Source organism: Dasypus novemcinctus, chromosome 14 (genome assembly GCF_030445035.2).
Source record: "Dasypus novemcinctus isolate mDasNov1 chromosome 14, mDasNov1.1.hap2, whole genome shotgun sequence".
NCBI classification, from domain to species: Eukaryota; Metazoa; Chordata; class Mammalia; order Cingulata; family Dasypodidae; genus Dasypus; species Dasypus novemcinctus.
Window position 1 is genome coordinate 87,851,335 of NC_080686.1, and position 17,239 is coordinate 87,868,573.

Genomic DNA, 17,239 nt, shown 5'->3' on the forward strand with positions numbered 1-17,239 from the left:
CAAAGTTCGATTCCTGGGGCCTCCTGGGGAAGGCAAGCTGACCCAAGAGAAGTGCTGGCCTGCACAGTTGCTGGCCCAAGCAGAAAGCTGGAGCAGCAAGATGACAAAACAAAAAGAGGCACAGAGAAGAGACAATAAGAGATGCAGCAGACTAGGGAGCTGAGGTGGCGCAAGAGATTGAGCACCTATCTCCCACTCTGGAAGGTGCCAGTATCAGTTTCCTGGTACCCCCTAAAGAGAAGACAAACAGACACAGAAGAGCACACAGCGAATGGATACAGAGAGCAGACAAAGGGGATGGGGAGAAATAAATATTTAAAATAAGTAAATAAATAATCCATTGTAACAAATAAATAAATAATCTGTGGTAACAAACAAATAAATGTTTGTACACCTAACCAGGATGACCCAAGATATAGGATGCAAACACTGGCAAAACTGAAGGAGAAATAAGATATGTCTACAATAATAGTTGGAGACTTCAATACATTACTCTGAGCATTGAACAGACCATCTGGGCAGAGGATCAATAAAGAAACAGAGAGCTTGAATAATATGATAAATGGACTAAACCTAATAGACATATACAGCACACTGTACCCCAAAACAGCAGGATATACATTCTTTTCAAGAGCTCATGGATCTTTCTCACCGGGTCACAAAGCAGATCTCAATAAATTCAACAAGATTGAAATTATACAAAGCATTTTTTCTGATGATAATGGAATAAAGTTGGAAATCAACAAGAAGTGGAAAAATTCACAAATATATGTAGAGTAACATACTCACACTTATAGCCTTCAATGCTTACATTAAAAAAGAAAGAGCTTGGGACCTCATATTTTTCATAATGTAATTTAAAAAAATAAATAAATAAATAATTTTAAAAAAAAAAAAAAAAAAAAAGAAAGAGCTAAAATCAATGACCTAACTACACAGATGGCAGAACTGGAAAAAGAACAGCAAATTAATTCCAAAGCAAGCAGAATCAATGAAATAACAAAGATCAGAGCAGAAATAAATGCAATCAAGAACAAAAAAAAAACAATAGAGAGAATTAATAAAACCAGAAGTTAATTTTTGAGATTAACAAAATTGATAAACCCTTAGCTAGACTGACAAAGAAAAAAAAAAGATGCAAATAAATGAAATAAAAAAGGTCTTAGATATACTTGACCAAGAACTGAGGCAAGAGCCAGATATAAAAGGCATTCAAATTGGAAAGGAAGAAGTCAAAATTTCATTATCTGCAGATGACATGATCCTATACATACAAAACCCTGAGAAGTCTACAAGAAAGCTTCTAGAACTCATGAGTTCAGTAAAGTTGCAGGTTATAAGATCAATGCACAAAAATCAGCAGCATTTCTGTACACCAATAATGAGCAAGCTCAGGAGGAAATCAAGAAACAAATACCATTTACAATAGCAAATTAAAAAATCAAATACCTAGGAATAAATTTAACTAAAGATGTAAAAAACTTATACACAGAGAATTACACAACACTGTTCAAAGAAATCAAAGAAGACCTAAATAAATGGAAGAATATTCCCTGTTCATGGATAGGAAGACTAAATATTATTAAAATGTCTATCCTATCAAAACTGATCTATACATTCAATGCAATCCCAATAAAAATCAACACAGCATTCTTTAATGAACTAGAAAAACTAGCTATGAAATTTATTTGGAAAGAGGCCCCAAATAGCCAAAGACATACTGAAAAAGAAAAATGATATTGGAGGAATCATACTACCTGACTTCAAAACATACTACAAAGCTGCAGTAGTGAAAACAGCATGGTATTGGCACAAGGTGTAGAGAATCACAGACCAATGGAACTGAATTGAGAGTTTTGATATAGATCCTCATATATACAGTTATATAATATTTGATAAAGCCGCCTAACCCTCTCAACTGGGAGGGAATGGTCTCTTCAACAAATGGTGCCTGGAGAACTGGATATCCATATGTAAAAGAATGAAAGAGGATTACCAACTCACACCTGATACAAAAATCAACTCAAGATGGATCAAAGACCTAAATGTAAGAGGCAAGACCATAAAGACTTTGGAAAGCAATGTAGGGAACCATCTACAGGACCTTGTAATAGGAAATGGCTTCATGAATTTCACGCCAAAAGCACAAGCAGCAAAAGAACAAATAGATAAATGGGACTTCCTCAAAAATTAAAGCCTTCTGCACTTCAAAGGAGTTTTGTCAAGAAAGTGAAAAGAGAGCCTACACAATGGCAGAAAATATTTGGTAACCATATATCTATCTGATAGGAGACTTATATCCTGCATATATAAAGAACTCCTATATCTTGAAAATAAAAAGACAAACAACCCATTTAAAAAATGGGAAAAAGATTTAAACAAACACTTCTCCAAAGAAGAAATACAAATGGCCAAAAAGCACATGAAAAAATGCTCCAAATCTCTAGCTATTAAGGAAATGCAAATCAAAACTACAATGAGATGCCATCTTACTCCCATAAGATTGGCAGCTATGAAAAACACAGAAGACTACAAATGCTGGAGAGGATGTGGAGGAATGGGAACATTCATCCACTGTTGGTGGGAATGAAGAAGGATCCAGCCATTCTGGAGGACAGCTGGCGGTTTCTCAAAAAACTAGCTATAGATCTACCATATGACCCAGCAATTCCACTGTTGGGTATATACCCAGTAGAACTGAAAACAAGGACACAAACCAATATATGCACACCAATGTTCATAGCAGCATTGTTCATTATTGCCAAAAGTTGTAAACAACCCAAATGCCCATCAACAGATGAATGGATAAATAAAATGTGGTATATACATACAATGGAATACTACTCAGCTTCAAGAATGAATATACTACAAACACATGTGATAACATGGATGAATCTTGAGAACCTTATATTAAGTGAAGCAATCCAGGCACTGAAGGACAAATACTACATGACCTCAATGATAATGAAATAAGTAAACCAAGCTGCTTGAGAGAGCTAGAGACTGGATGGTAGGCTTAAAGGAATTTGGGGGGTAGAGGAAGGTTGCGAGCTGACACCTACATGGGTGAAATCTATGATAAGCTGGAGGTAAGTATTTGTACAGTGAAGGGATGAAATGGGGGCACAGGGATACCTTTGGGTGGGGCTTTGTGGGCTTGAGGGGCGCTAGGGATGGGAGGATAGGTAACACTGCCCAAAAATTGGGAGGAGGGTGGGGGTACATATGAACATAGATGATTGTCAGGTATGTGGTTGAGAGTATAATATTGAGAAAACTTTAAAAAATATATATAATAAGGAAGATTACCTGTTTAAGATGCTTAAAGGGGAGAATCTAACACAGGACAGGCTTCTAGGGAGTGTGTGAGTGCTCATTTTGTGATAGTGGGTTATATCATTGGATGGAGACCCATACAATGAGAGTGAAGGTATAGCACATCCTGGGGAGGATTGATGTTCTCAAAGAAGGAATTGTATCTCTTGAAAGAAATGGTGGCTCCCAATGCATTAGGGCAGTCGAGCATATCAAGCCCTCAACATTGTTGCAAGTATCTCTGAACATGGCCCTTCAAGCAATGAAGATAGATTGTCACCGGGGGCCCTGAGGCGGAGGGGAAAGAGATATTGAATAGGTGGAATCAATGTAACTGTGGGGCAATGGAAGTATTCCACAAGATTATGCATGGATGGATATAGGACATGTTAAATTACACAAAAAATGTATAGGGGCCTACAGGCTAAAATGTAAATCATCATGTAAAACATAAGATAACTAAAAATTTAGAAAATTGTATAGTCTAAAATATAAACCACAATGTAAACCCAAATATAACCTTGTTTGAAAGCTATTGTCTCAGTATCTGTACATCAGTTGCAGTAAATATAGTATGAACATGTAAAAAGATTATTGCTGGGGAAGGGACAAAGTGTTTTATGTTGGATATGTGGGAGTACCGTATATTGTATATAGAATTACTGTGATCTAAAACTTTCGTGAAGACAAGCTTAATAATTAGGGGGAATAAAAAGAAAAAGGAAGGAAGTAGATACTTAGGAAGAGATGGAAGAAGTTGCCTTGCCAATTTGCATACAGGGCAACAGTTATTGCAGTGATGGAAGGCAAAACATCAAAAACAAAGCTTTTGCATTTTTAAATTTTTTGATACCCTAATTTATTTTTACCTTAATTTTTCTAAAGTAGTATATATTCTATATCTAACCTTTAAACTCATCGCTATATTCCATTTTACTATTAATGGAACCTAACAATATATTAGGCTTCATTTTCGAAGAAGTTTTGGATCACAGAGAGGTTCAGCAATGGCAGGCGAGGAATACTGGTGTGGGATGTTAGACACATGGTTGGCAGGGAGTTCTCCAGGGTATACAAAAATGTTTGGATATTTTCATAGTGGTTACAGTTAAAAACGACAACTGAGGGAGTGCTGAGTTCCTAGCCAGGGGAGGTCTATCACATTCCCTAATGGAACAGCAACAATCTCCCAAGTGCAATGGCTAAGACCAAAAAAGGATGGTCCAACAATGAGCCCTTGATACTAATGACTATGCCTGTGAGCCTGTGCGCCTGAAATAAGAACTAGGCCTAGAGCTGCAGGGTGCCTAAGAGTTACCTCCTGAGATCCTCCATGTTGCTCAAATGTGGCCAGTCTCGAAGCCGAACTCAGCATGTAAATGCACTGCCTTCCCCCCAGCAAGGGACATGACTCCTAGGGCTGAGCCTCCCTGGCGCTGAGGGATTACGACCAAGTACCAGTTGATGATGTAGCTAGAAAATGACCTTGAATAAAAGGGTCAACTAGACCAACAGAATATCTCAGCCTACATGTAATATCAGGAGTTAAAATGCTTTTTGACCTTGAATAAAAGGGGGAAATGGAAATGACAAATGAGTTTATATGGCTATGAGTCTCCAAAAAAGAGCCAGGAGATTATCAGAGGGGTCGCCCTTATGCATACCTCAGCAGAGTCCCAGAGACAGATAAAGTAGATACATCCCCAGGTATTGGTTCTTCTGAGGGCTACAGAGACTCCCAGGTTCTACGGTCATAGCAGATGGAGTTCAGTGCCATGTCAGTTGGCCCTATTTTGGAGTTTGTGTTCGTGAGTGTGATGGAGTTGGACTCAGGTGTGATCTTTGTTCACAAGCCTCTACTGTCACTTTTACCGGACCTATGGTTGGCAGTGGGGTTTAGTGTATACTCAGGGGACCTGAATCTCTGGATTGTCCATGTGATAGCCAGGCCCTGAGCCTCAACAGACTTGCAACTCCTACACTCTGGTTTATTGGACTTACCCCACTCACCTAACATGGAGGTGAAGAAGGTCAACAACCACACCAGGGAGCCAAGAGTGCCTCCCACAACTGAAAGCAGGAGAATTGCATCCATCATCCAAGTGGAATCTAAGCCCCCTCTTGATACAGATGTGGAGTGGACATAACAATTCCAGGGTCCACAGGATGGAGGAACAGAGTATGAATTAGAGTGGACTTACTGATATTCTATTCATGAGCTACTGTGATTAGTAATCTAAGAAAATGTAGCATTGATGTGGAGAAAGCGGCCATGGTAGCTGCTAAAGGTAGGGAGTGGGAAGAAGAGATGTGATGTGGGGGCATTTTCAGGACTTGGAGTTGTCCTGGGTGGTACAGCAAGGACAGTTACTGGACATTTTATGTCCTCCCATGGCCCACTGCGTGGACTGGGGGAGAGTGTAAAGTATAATGTGGACCATTGACCATGTAGTGCAGCAGTGCTCAGAGATGTATTCACCAAATGCAATGAATGTCCCATGATGATGGAGGAGATTGTTGTTATGGGAGGAGTGGGGTGAGGGGGGCGGAGGGTCTAAGGGGACCTCATATATTTTTAATGTAACATAAAAATAATAAAGACAAAAAAAAAATGAAAAGGAGGTATTACTACTGACCCCACAGAAATAAAAGAGATCATAAAAGGATACTATAACTCATACTGTAAACCAAAAAACTAGACAATGTAGATGACATGGAAAAATTCCTAGGAACATAGGAACAACCTACCCTAGCCCTAGAAGAAATAGAAGACCTCAACGAACCAAGTAAATAAGTAAAGAGACTGAAACAGTCATCAAACAACTCCCCAAAATGAAAGAAATGAAAAGCCCAAAATAAGTAAAGAGACTGAAACAGTCATCAAACAAATCCCTAAAATGAAAAGCCCAGGACCAGATGGTTTCAAAGGTGAGTTCCACCAAGCATTCAAAGAAGTTTTAATACCAATACCAATCTTACTAAGCCTTTTCCAAAAAACTGAACAAGAACGAACACACCAAACTTATTCTATGAAACCAATATCACCCTAATACCAAGACAGATAAAGATATTACAAAAAAAGAATATTACAGACCATTTCCCTAATGAATATGGACGCAAAAATCCTTAACAAAATACTTGTTAATTAAATCCAGCAACACATTAAAAGAATTATTCATCATGATCAAGTGGATTTTATACCAGGCATGCAAGGGTGGTTTAACATAAGAAAACCAATCAGCATAATATACCACATTAAGAAATAAAATGTGAAAAATCACATGATGCTGTCAAATGACACAGAAAAGTCATTTAACAAAATACAGCATCCCTTCTTGATAAAAATACTACTAAAGATAGGAAATGAAGGGAACTTGCTCAATATGATAAAGGTCATATATGAAAAACCCATAGCTAACACTGTACTTAAAAGTGAAAGACTGAAAGCTTTCCTGTGAGATCAGGAACAAGATAAGAATGTCCATTTTCACCACTGTTGTTCAATATAGTGCTAGAGGTTCTAGCTAAAGCAATCAGGCAAGAAAAAAATAAAAGGGATCTAAATCAGAAAGAAAGAAGTAAGGCTTTCACTATTACCAGATGATACATCCTATACCTAGAAAGTCACAAAAAATCTATAACAAAGCTGCCAGAGGTAATAAATGATTTCAGTAGAGTAACAGCATACAAGATCAATATGCAAAAATCAACGATGTTTCTATACACTAGTAATGCACAATCTGAGGAAGAAGTCAGGAAAAAAAAATTCTATTTACAATAGCAACTAAAAGAATCAAATATTTAGGAATAAACTTAACCAAGGACGTAAAGCATTTGTACTCAGAAAACTACAATGCATTGTTAAAAGAAATCAAAAGGACCTAAATAATTGGAAGAACATTCCATGCTCATGGATTGGAAGACTAAATATCATTAAGATGTCAACTCTACCCAAATTGATATACAGATTCAATGCAATCCTGAAAAAAATTCCACCAGCATTTTTTAAACAAATGGAAAACACAATTATCAACTTTATTTGGAAGGGTAGGGGGCCCTAAATAGCCAGAAACATCTTAAAAAGGAAAAGTGAAGATTGCCTCATTAGCATTGCTGCAGCTTGGCTCAGTGGTTTCAGAGGCAATCCGTCAAGAGAAAACTGAAGAATGTGCTCCATTTGCATGATTCTGTGCCAGAATGCAACTTTTTCTCAGCTGTTCTTTGTGTAATTTCCCCTCAGGCGTTCAACTTTCCCATGAAGTCCTAGAAATCATATTATGGATTTCCAACCCAACTGAAATGCTTCACAGATTAGTTTTACATACTTTCTTCCTTCCCCCAACAACTTCATAGTTATTTGTAAATACAACAAATTAGTATATTAAAAAAAAAATTTTTTTTTTAATTAAAAAATTTTTAAAAACTCTCACTTCCAGACTTTAAATCATATTACCTAGCTACAGTGGTAAAAACAGCATGGTACTATGTATTAGTCAGCCAAGGGGGTGCCAATGCAAAGTACCAGAAACATTTTGGTTTTTTTAAAGGGTATTTATTAGGGGTAGAAGCTTACAGTTACAAGGTTCTAAAGAGTCCAACTCAAGGTTACTTCCTCACCAAAGTTGTTTGCCACATGTTAAAGCAAGATGGCAGGCAACCTCTGCCTGGCCTCTCCTTCCTTCTTCCTCTTAAGACTTCACGGGTCCAGTTTCTTCCCAATCTCAGCTGTAGGCTGGCATAGGGCTGTCTCTCTTCCCAGGGCTTTAGCTGTTTGAGCCTTCTCTTTTTTGTCACATGGCAGGACTGAAATGACCAAGTTCTCTCCTCTTCCATATCTTCTTCTGTGTGTCTTCTTGAGTGAGTGGCCCTTTATATAGCCCAAGGAAGGGGTGGGAACTTAAACTGAGTTACACCCTATTGACATGTTGAATCAAAGCTCTAATCCTGATATAATCAAGTAAATGTAAGACCTTTTAATTTAATGCCATCAAAGAATATCACGCCCAGAGGAACAGGCCAGTTTAAAAAAAGAATATCTTTTTTTGGAATTCATAAATTACATCAAACTATTACATACTGGGGTAGACACAGAGACCAATGGAACTGAACTGATAATTCAGAAACACACCTTTACATCTATGGTTAAGTGAATTTTAACAAGCCTGTCAAACCCACCCAGCTGGGGCAGAACAGTCTATTTAACAAATGGTGCTGGGAGAACTGGATATCCATATCCAAAAAAAAAAAAAAGAAAGAAAGAAAGAAAAAAACAAGACCCCTATCTCACTCCTTATCCAAAATTAACTCAAAATGGATCAAAGACCTAAATATAAAAGCAAGACCATAAAGCTCCTAGAAGAAAATGTAGGAAAACATCTTCAAGAGCTGATGGTAGGTGGTGCATTCTTAAACCTTACACTGAAAGCATGAGCAATGAAAGAAGGCATACATAAACGGGATGTTCCTCAAACCTAAACACTTTCGTGAGTCAAAAGACTTTATCAAGACAGTAAAAAGGCAGTCCACTCAATGGGAGAAAACCCATATCCAACAAGGGTCTGATTTCCATTCTATATAAAGAGATCACACAACTCAACAATAAAGAGCAAGCAATCTAATTTTAAAAATGATCAAAATACTTAAATAGACATTTCTCCAAAGAGGAAATACAAATGGCAAAAAAGCACATAAAAAATTTTCCATATCACTAGCTATTAGGGAAAAACAAATCAAAACGACAGTGAGGTATCATCTCACACCTCACAGAATGGCCATTATTAAAAAAAATAGAAAACAGTAAGTGCTGGAGATGTGGAGAAATGGGAACATTCCTTCACTGTTGGTGGGATTGTAAAATGTGCAACATCTGTGGAAGACAGTTTGGTGGTTCCTCAGGAAGCTAAACATAGGAATGCCATATGATCCAGCAATTCCTCTTCTAGGAATATATCTAGAACTGAAAACTGTGACCAGAATAGACATCTGCACACCAATGTTCACAGCAGCAGTATTCACAATTGTCAAAAAATGGAAACAACCCAAGTGCCCATAAACGAATGAATAAACAAAATGTGGTACACATGTGATGGGATATTATTGCTGTAGCAAGAAGAAATGAAATTGGGACACATATGATAACAAGGATGAATCTTGAAGACATTAGGCTAAGAGAAGGCAGACACAAAAGGACAAATATTGCAAGGTCTCATTAATACAAACTAATACAAAGAATAAACTCATGGAGTGAAAACCTAGAGTATACTTTCTTAGGAGATAAGAGTAGGGTTGAGTAGGACTACTGATGCTTAATGTATGTATAAGTTTTAATTAACTTGACTGTACAAGTGTGGAACTGGATAGAGTTGACGGTAATACACTGTAGTGAGTAGCAGCTGGTTTATAAATGGGATTGAGGCTGAAAATGGTAGTTTAGGGATGTAAATATCAATTGAAAGAAAGCTAGAGAATAATCTTAGTATTGAATAACACTGTGAACCCAGAGATGCATAAAAACTGTGTTTGACACTACAAATGCAAGACTATCCTTCTGTGAGCTAGAGTGGATGTACGTCACTATGGCAGGGTAGTGGGAATGTGGAGAAGCATGAGAAAAATACAATTGGTGTGACCTACAGACTATGATTAACAGCAATACTGTAATAGTCTTACATCAATGCCAAAGATGTACTGTGTTGATGGGGGGCGGGGAATGGAAAAAGTGTGCCAAATGTATGCTATGAACCATGTTAGGTGGTAATAGTCCGATGATATTATTTCATAACCTGTAACAAATGTTCCACCATGGTGTGGTGGGCTGGTGAAGGGGTATTATATGGGAATTCTACACATGTGCATGATTGTTTTGTAAATTCACCTCTGTAATAAAAATATATTTTTAAAACTTTGAGGACTATTGCTTCAGAGAGAATGTGCAGAATAAGAAAAGAACCCAAGAGAAAATCAAAACTGATGAGGAAGCAAAGGAAGAAGATCCAGAGAAAGGACTAAGAAAAGACAGATTAAAAAGGAGAATAAACAGGATTGTGGTCTTATGAAAGCTTGGAGAAAAAAAGTTTTAAGAAGCACACAGTGTAATCAGTTTTTCTTCTTACTGAGAAACCTTACTGAGAAATAAGGAAATTAATTCTGCCAGCTACCTAAGCGAGCTTGGAAGTGGATACATTAGCTGAGCCTCCAGATGAGAACCAAGCCATCATGGATGCCTTTTGACTGCAGCCTTGTAGAGGACCTAGCTAAGCTGTACCTGGTCTCCTGAACCAGAGAAACCATGAGATTAATAAATATGTGTGTTTTTTTAAACAAGTCCATTTTATTGCTACATAATAAAGCATACAATTCAACCAAAATGTACAATCAATGTTATTTGGTATAATCATAGTTGTACATTCATCACCTCCATCATTATTAGAGCATTTTCATTATTTCAATAATAATAATAATAATAAACAAAAAAACAAACTAACAAGAAAATTCTTCACCCCTCAATCTCTCTATGCTTCTCCTGCTGTACATAGCTGCTATTTCTGGTTATTCCTGCACAATTAACATGTGTTGTTTTAAGCTTCTACATTTATGATAATTTGTTACACAGCAAAAGATAACTAATACAAGGTCTGAGGTGAATCCTAAAAATTTGCATTTCTAACAAGTTCTCAGGTAATACTGATGGTCCTGAGACCACACATTGAGACCCACTTCCTTATGCAATTTCACCTCCTATGGCTTTAACTATAATATTCCTTTTCAGTGAGTATCCCACATTCTATATAACACCGCAACTTGCCTCCATGCTAGCATTCTCAACCTCTTACTCTGATCTCCTTTCTTTTTTCAACCCATAATAGTTATGAACTTCTAACATACTAAATAAGCTTCTTGTTTATCAGGTATATTGTCTATTTCCCTCTTGCTGTAATACAAGATGCAGCAGGGAAAAAATCTTGTTATGTTAACTAACTTATTCAGAGTTTCTAGATCTATACCTGGCATATAGGTAAACGATAAATATTCATTGGATGAATGAAAGATGATAGTCATTATCTGTAATTCAGACCTCTCTAGCTTTTGACTTTTAATCCCAATACCTACTAGATATCAACACTTAAATGTCACAGTAGCATCTCAAATTCAACATGTTCAAAACAGTACTCATTTTCTTTCCTACAAACTTGTTCTCCCTACCTTTTTCCCTTGACTTAATTGGTGGCATCCGTGACTCATTCAGTTTCCTTCCTATTTAAAACTCTTCACTGACTCTCTATCACCTAGATGTGATGTTCAAGCTCTTTAGCATAGCAAATACAATGCCTTTTCTGTCTGATCCATGCACACTTCTCCAATGCTATTTTCTACTGCTTCCTCTACCCACGATTCCTGCATATATTCCAGCAACACCAAATTTCTTGGATTCTTCTAAACACACAGTTTTTATCATGCCCTTGAATCTCCTAGTCAGTATACCTGGAATGCTCTTGTTCACCTTGTAAATGTCTCATCAATAATTTAAAAATCAGCTTAGATCCAATAATCATCAAGAAATCTAAAAGAACTTTCTCCCCATTAGTAAGCACTAATCCCTTACTTATGACATTGTTGTATCTTATGGACACTTCTACTGCTGACTATGTCACATTAAATTATAATTTGTTTATATGTCTAGCTCTCTACCTAAATGAGTTCATTTTATGTCCTTCAGTCTCTAACACATAGCAGATACTCCTTGATATGAGTTGTGTAATTTTAAAAAATAAACCAAAAAAGGCAAGTACACCCACACAAAACAAGGAATTAAACAATTTCAATCTCAAATTTTTTAAGGGACAGACCAATACACTGTCTTGTCCTAGCTACCCAAATTCATTATCATAAACTATACAAATACTTACCAAATGTGCACTAACACGTGTTTGCCACATATCAACTTGCTTTGGTGTGAGATCAGGAATTGATAGGCCTAATCTAGAAGCCAAAGCTTCAACATAGCCTGCAAGTCTTAAAAAAATAATAAAAAAATAAAAAAAGACAAGATGGCAGAAAATAATGTAAGTTTTCAAAAACATACACAAATGTTCTCAGATAATAAAAATCCCATTACCAAAAATGGAAATACGATAATTTTATATCTGTAACTGGCTCCAAAATTTGGCTTAAACATTTTTACATTTTCATTTTAACCTACCTAATACATAGGTTGAGTAGTTGAGTAGTTGACTTAGAGCAATTATTCTCTATCATTCCTAAAAAGCAACCAACTCAAAGGACATAGAAATATTTTACATTTACAATTTCTGTACTTATTCCAATTTCAAAGCAAAATACTTTAACATATATATAAATTAATAATTGGCATCATAAGCCAAAAATTTCCAAACTCATCAGACTGATGTACTAAGAAAAACTGCCTATATTTTAAAAGCAAACTCAATTATTTTATCAATTCTAAGTTGATACCACTTATTGACCACTAGCATATTTTACAAATTATGAGAAAAAATATGACCAATTAAATAAAAATATGCATACCATCTATTTTAATATGGATTCCAACATCAGAAGTGTTAACTTACGAAAAAAAGTTACATCTAAGAATTAATAAGATGTGGCATTTGTTATTTAATGATATAGAGAAAGAAGGTAGAGGGGGAAATAGTTCTTAAATATAGACACAACAAAATCTTCATGTCTAATAAAGAATAATTGTTTATTATGTACTCTAAAAATAAATGGCTTAAAACTCTATTAGATCATTTGGTTCTAGTAAATATATCAGAAAGCTGTAAAAGTGGCTATACTATTATGAACCTCTAATGTTAGAAACTGGGAAATGGAGTGTTTAAAGAGTGATATCATGATAGACTTATGCCAGAAATCACAGTAATATAAAATTTCTGCCTTGGCCCAGAAGCAAAGAAAAAAAATTTTTTTTTTAAATAGCTTAGGCCTTAAACACCAGTGCATACAAAACTCTAATATACAGAGTCAGATCACTTATAAAACTACCTTTGCCTAGATTCAATAGGACTAAGTAGACACCTACCAAGCCCACTCCAAATCTCAAAACTTATCACTCTAATGAACCAAGGAAGGAAGAAACAAAAGCCAAAGACAGCAAGAGGGAGTGTGTTTATTACAATAATTAATGCTAGACTGGTCTAATTTATATACTGCAAGCTTGTCCCCAAACTCAGAAAGCAGCCTCAGGACATCTGCCACTTGGAAAAGTGGAGGTAAAAAGAGAAAGGAGAAAGCTGGGTCTTTTCTCAAAAAGTAAACATCCTCAGTCTGTCTTATCATTCTTGCCACATGGAATAAAGAGAGGAAAAAAAGGCCCAAACCCACATATATTTTGGACATTATTCCCTTTAAAAGTTCCACTCACTAGAAAATATGTCCAGTTAGTATCCTCAGACTCGAGCTATATACCTCATCTTTGAAATTAGTGGAAAGTGGATGACGTGGAATGATGTTGGGAGTTTTCACTTTTAATCCTGTCTTACCCTTGGAGATGTCCCGAAAATATATATAAATACTTCAGTAAATGAAAATTCAGTTTTGCTTACAGTATGATAGTTTTAGAAAAATTTTTGAATATATCACAATTCTTTGAGAATATTATTAAACACAAATGGGAGGGCCTACCCATCCCCATAGATACCAACTGTGTATGTCTGGGGGCCGACCAAGGCATCTATATTTTCACAAGCTCCCTGGGTAATTCTGATGCACATATTTAGTATTATTAATTTAGAATAGTAAATTTAAAAATTCAATTCTAAAACACAAAGAAAAATATATGTCCCCTTTCTTCATGCTTCTCAGAGGAAGGAGAAAAGAGTGTGCGTACACAAATAAATGAATGAACCTACCCAAGTCCAGCTAAATCTGACACAAGATTTCCCAAAGCAGCAGCTAAAATATTGAAAAATGGACAAGTGAATTATTACCTAAAAGTCAGAATATCATTATATCACTATATAGCCAATAAAACACTGGAAAGAAGAGGCACCACATTTCTTAAACTACAATTATATCCAAAGTAACTGATTGGATATCTCTAAATCTCAAGATTTTAAAAATAGAATGCAATTTTTCTGAGAGTATAGTATTCTACCTCCACTAAGAAGCAGATCTTTTTCTGTTTTGGCAGCCACTTTCCATTTTAGTTTAAATATTAAAACACCTATATAATATTTTATAGTTGTATCTTTCAGAAAACATTCAATTAAGGGACTGTGGATATCTGGAAGTTAAGAAGCAAAATCTTCTGTATGACTCTGAAATTCAAGAAACTGAAGAAAAAAGAAATGGCTCTTTAACTCACCTACCTCATGCTCTGTATACAATAAATACAACACAGAACCATTCTCAAATTTCACCACCATCAAGAATTGAATGGAAATTGAATAAGAGAAAGAGATTAAACCAAATTAGATGTTCAATTTTGTATTTCCTTCTTTGATTTTTCTACCAAACTCGAAAATAAATAATTTAATGGAAAGACAGAGTAGGGAGGTTTGTGAGGTAACATACTGCATTAAGAGAAAAACTTGTTGTAACATAGTCAATATAGCAGAGTATTGTTGCCCATCAGCTATGATAAAGTATCTAAAATTTTTCAGAAAAAAAGTGGTACACACACAAAATTAAGAGGAAAAACAGGATTATAGGACAAACTAACAGACATCTCAGTGAGTAAATCTATTCAAGTAAATTAGCCTCTTCTAAATCTAAACTTCTGAAATATTTTACAAATATAGAGCCAGTGGAATAATATTACTATTATTGAATACCTGCCATAGTGGAAATTCCCAAAATAATTCCAATAGACATCTCAATTTGGGTTCCCTGAAAAAAGATAACAAAAAAATTAATCTTAAAAATTAAAGCTGAAATGACTATGATAGAATTAGCAAAGCATAAACAAAAACAAGTAGATATGTCAATGTTATTGCAGCTAAATAATATACACAAATATAGTAATTCACTTAATTATTAAATAAATGCATTCATGCAGAAATATCAATAACATTTTATTGATTGAAATTAGGTTTTCATAAAAAATAGCAACATATATATAGCAAGGTCATTCATCATTGAAACTCCAGAATTGATATTTTTTATCACAAAGAAAGATGCTTTAAAGCTCTTTCGAACACAGACTAACTCATACAATTTCAAAGGATTAAGTTTAATATAAGAATAAATTTAATAGGATCTTAGCATGTTACATTCTGATTTTAAGGGCCATCATAGTCTAAGGATTGATGCAAAGGGGTCAAGAAACAATTTCCTCATTTATGTGATACTTGGAATATGTCAAATGACTCTCTGTCCCTCAGCTGGACATTCCAAATTATCTGCCATTGTAGCCAACAGAAAAAAAAAGATGCATTTGAACAATTATGTAAAAACTGATTGTTAAAAAAAAACAGAATGATACGTTTATACCATTTACTCCATAAAAAAACAGACTAGTTTCCACGACTCAAGAAATCAGCCTTCTTAAATTATCCTTCTAATAATTAGTTCTTTGATCACAAAGAAGTGAGAGTATGTGATTCATGTATAAACAGCAACAGCATTTAGTACAATAAATCTATAGTAAAAATAAGGACCTATTGTATTTCCTCTGAATTATTTATTGAGATATTTTAACATATAGTATCTATATCATCATTCCTCTAATAAAAGAGGAGCTTGTACTTTTACTTCCACTTCAAAGAAGAGGTAACAAAGGTGGAGAGATTAAACTATTCTAATTAGTTATTAAGTAGAATAAGGAAGAAATCCTAGGGTTTGTTGTGCCTAATCCAATTCTAATCCTTGGGTAATGCTGCCATAAGTAGACTTAATTTTCAAGAACCTCTCTTAAATACTAAGGTTTGAAAATGCATAGAAAAATTGAAAAATCTCAAATAACATTTGTGCAGGGAAGAAAAAATACTCTGAAGTATTATATTACCCACCAAGTCTTTATAAAACTTTCCCAGATTTTTAAGTTTTTCTCAATTTTCTTTTCCCTTGGACTTTTAGATACATCCCTTTAAAATATAATTCTTATTTCAATATGGACCAAAAAGCCTGATGCACAAAAGGCTACCAGGGGGAAGCACACTTGGCCCAGTGGTTAGGGCATCCGTCTACCACATGGGAGAGCCGCAGTTCAAACCCCGGGCCTCCTTGACCCTTGTGGAGCTGGCCCAGGCGCAGTGCTGACGCGTGCAAGGAGTACCATGCCATGCAGGGGTGTCCCCCATGTAGGGAAGCCTCACGCACAAGGAGTGCGCCCTGTAAGGAGAGCCGCCCAGCGCGAAACAAATTTCAGCCTGCCCAAGAATGGCGCCGCACACATGGAGAGCTGACGCAGCAAGATCACACAACAAAAAGAAACACAGATTCCCCCTTGCCGCTGACAACAAGATAAGCAGACAGAAAGAACACACAGCAAATGGACACAGAGAACAGATAACAGGGGGAGGGCGGAGGGGAGAGAAATAAATAAATAATAAATAAATAATAAAATAAATTTTAAAAAGGCTACGGCATTTAAAATTACAAGGCTGGGGAGGGGGCAGAAAGAGTGGAATGTGTGTAGCTCAGTGGTTGAGCACCTGCTTTACATATACAAGGTCCCAGAGGTTTAATCCCCAGTACCACCAAAAGGAAAAAAAAAAATTTTTTACAAGGTTGTGATTGTGAAGCTATCCAAATAAATGGATTACTGAAGAATAATAATAAAAAAAAGAAAACTGAAAAGAAAAACAAGCTGGGAGAAAAAAAAGAATGAAAATATGTATCTTTATATATTGATGCAAAAGAACATAGCATTATAGAAAAGGGGTACGTGATAGCTGCAGTGTATAAAAATAAATACAGCCTTTTGAACAGCAGTAAATCATTAGGA

General features: G+C 35.8%; 1 protein-coding gene across 2 annotated transcripts in view; it reads right to left on the reverse strand.

Annotated features, from left to right (window-relative positions):
• Nucleotides 1-17,239, reverse strand: part of TMEM65 (transmembrane protein 65) — a 74,724-nt gene that overhangs the window by 15,811 nt on the left and 41,674 nt on the right. For both annotated transcript variants that reach the window (XM_058275997.1, XM_004469460.4), the window contains 3 exons: nt 15,126-15,180; nt 14,202-14,244; nt 12,222-12,327 (listed from right to left, as the gene is read on the reverse strand). In XM_058275997.1, the coding sequence (XP_058131980.1) occupies nt 12,222-12,327; nt 14,202-14,244; nt 15,126-15,180 (204 nt within the window). The remainder of the gene's footprint in view (nt 1-12,221; nt 12,328-14,201; nt 14,245-15,125; nt 15,181-17,239) is intronic.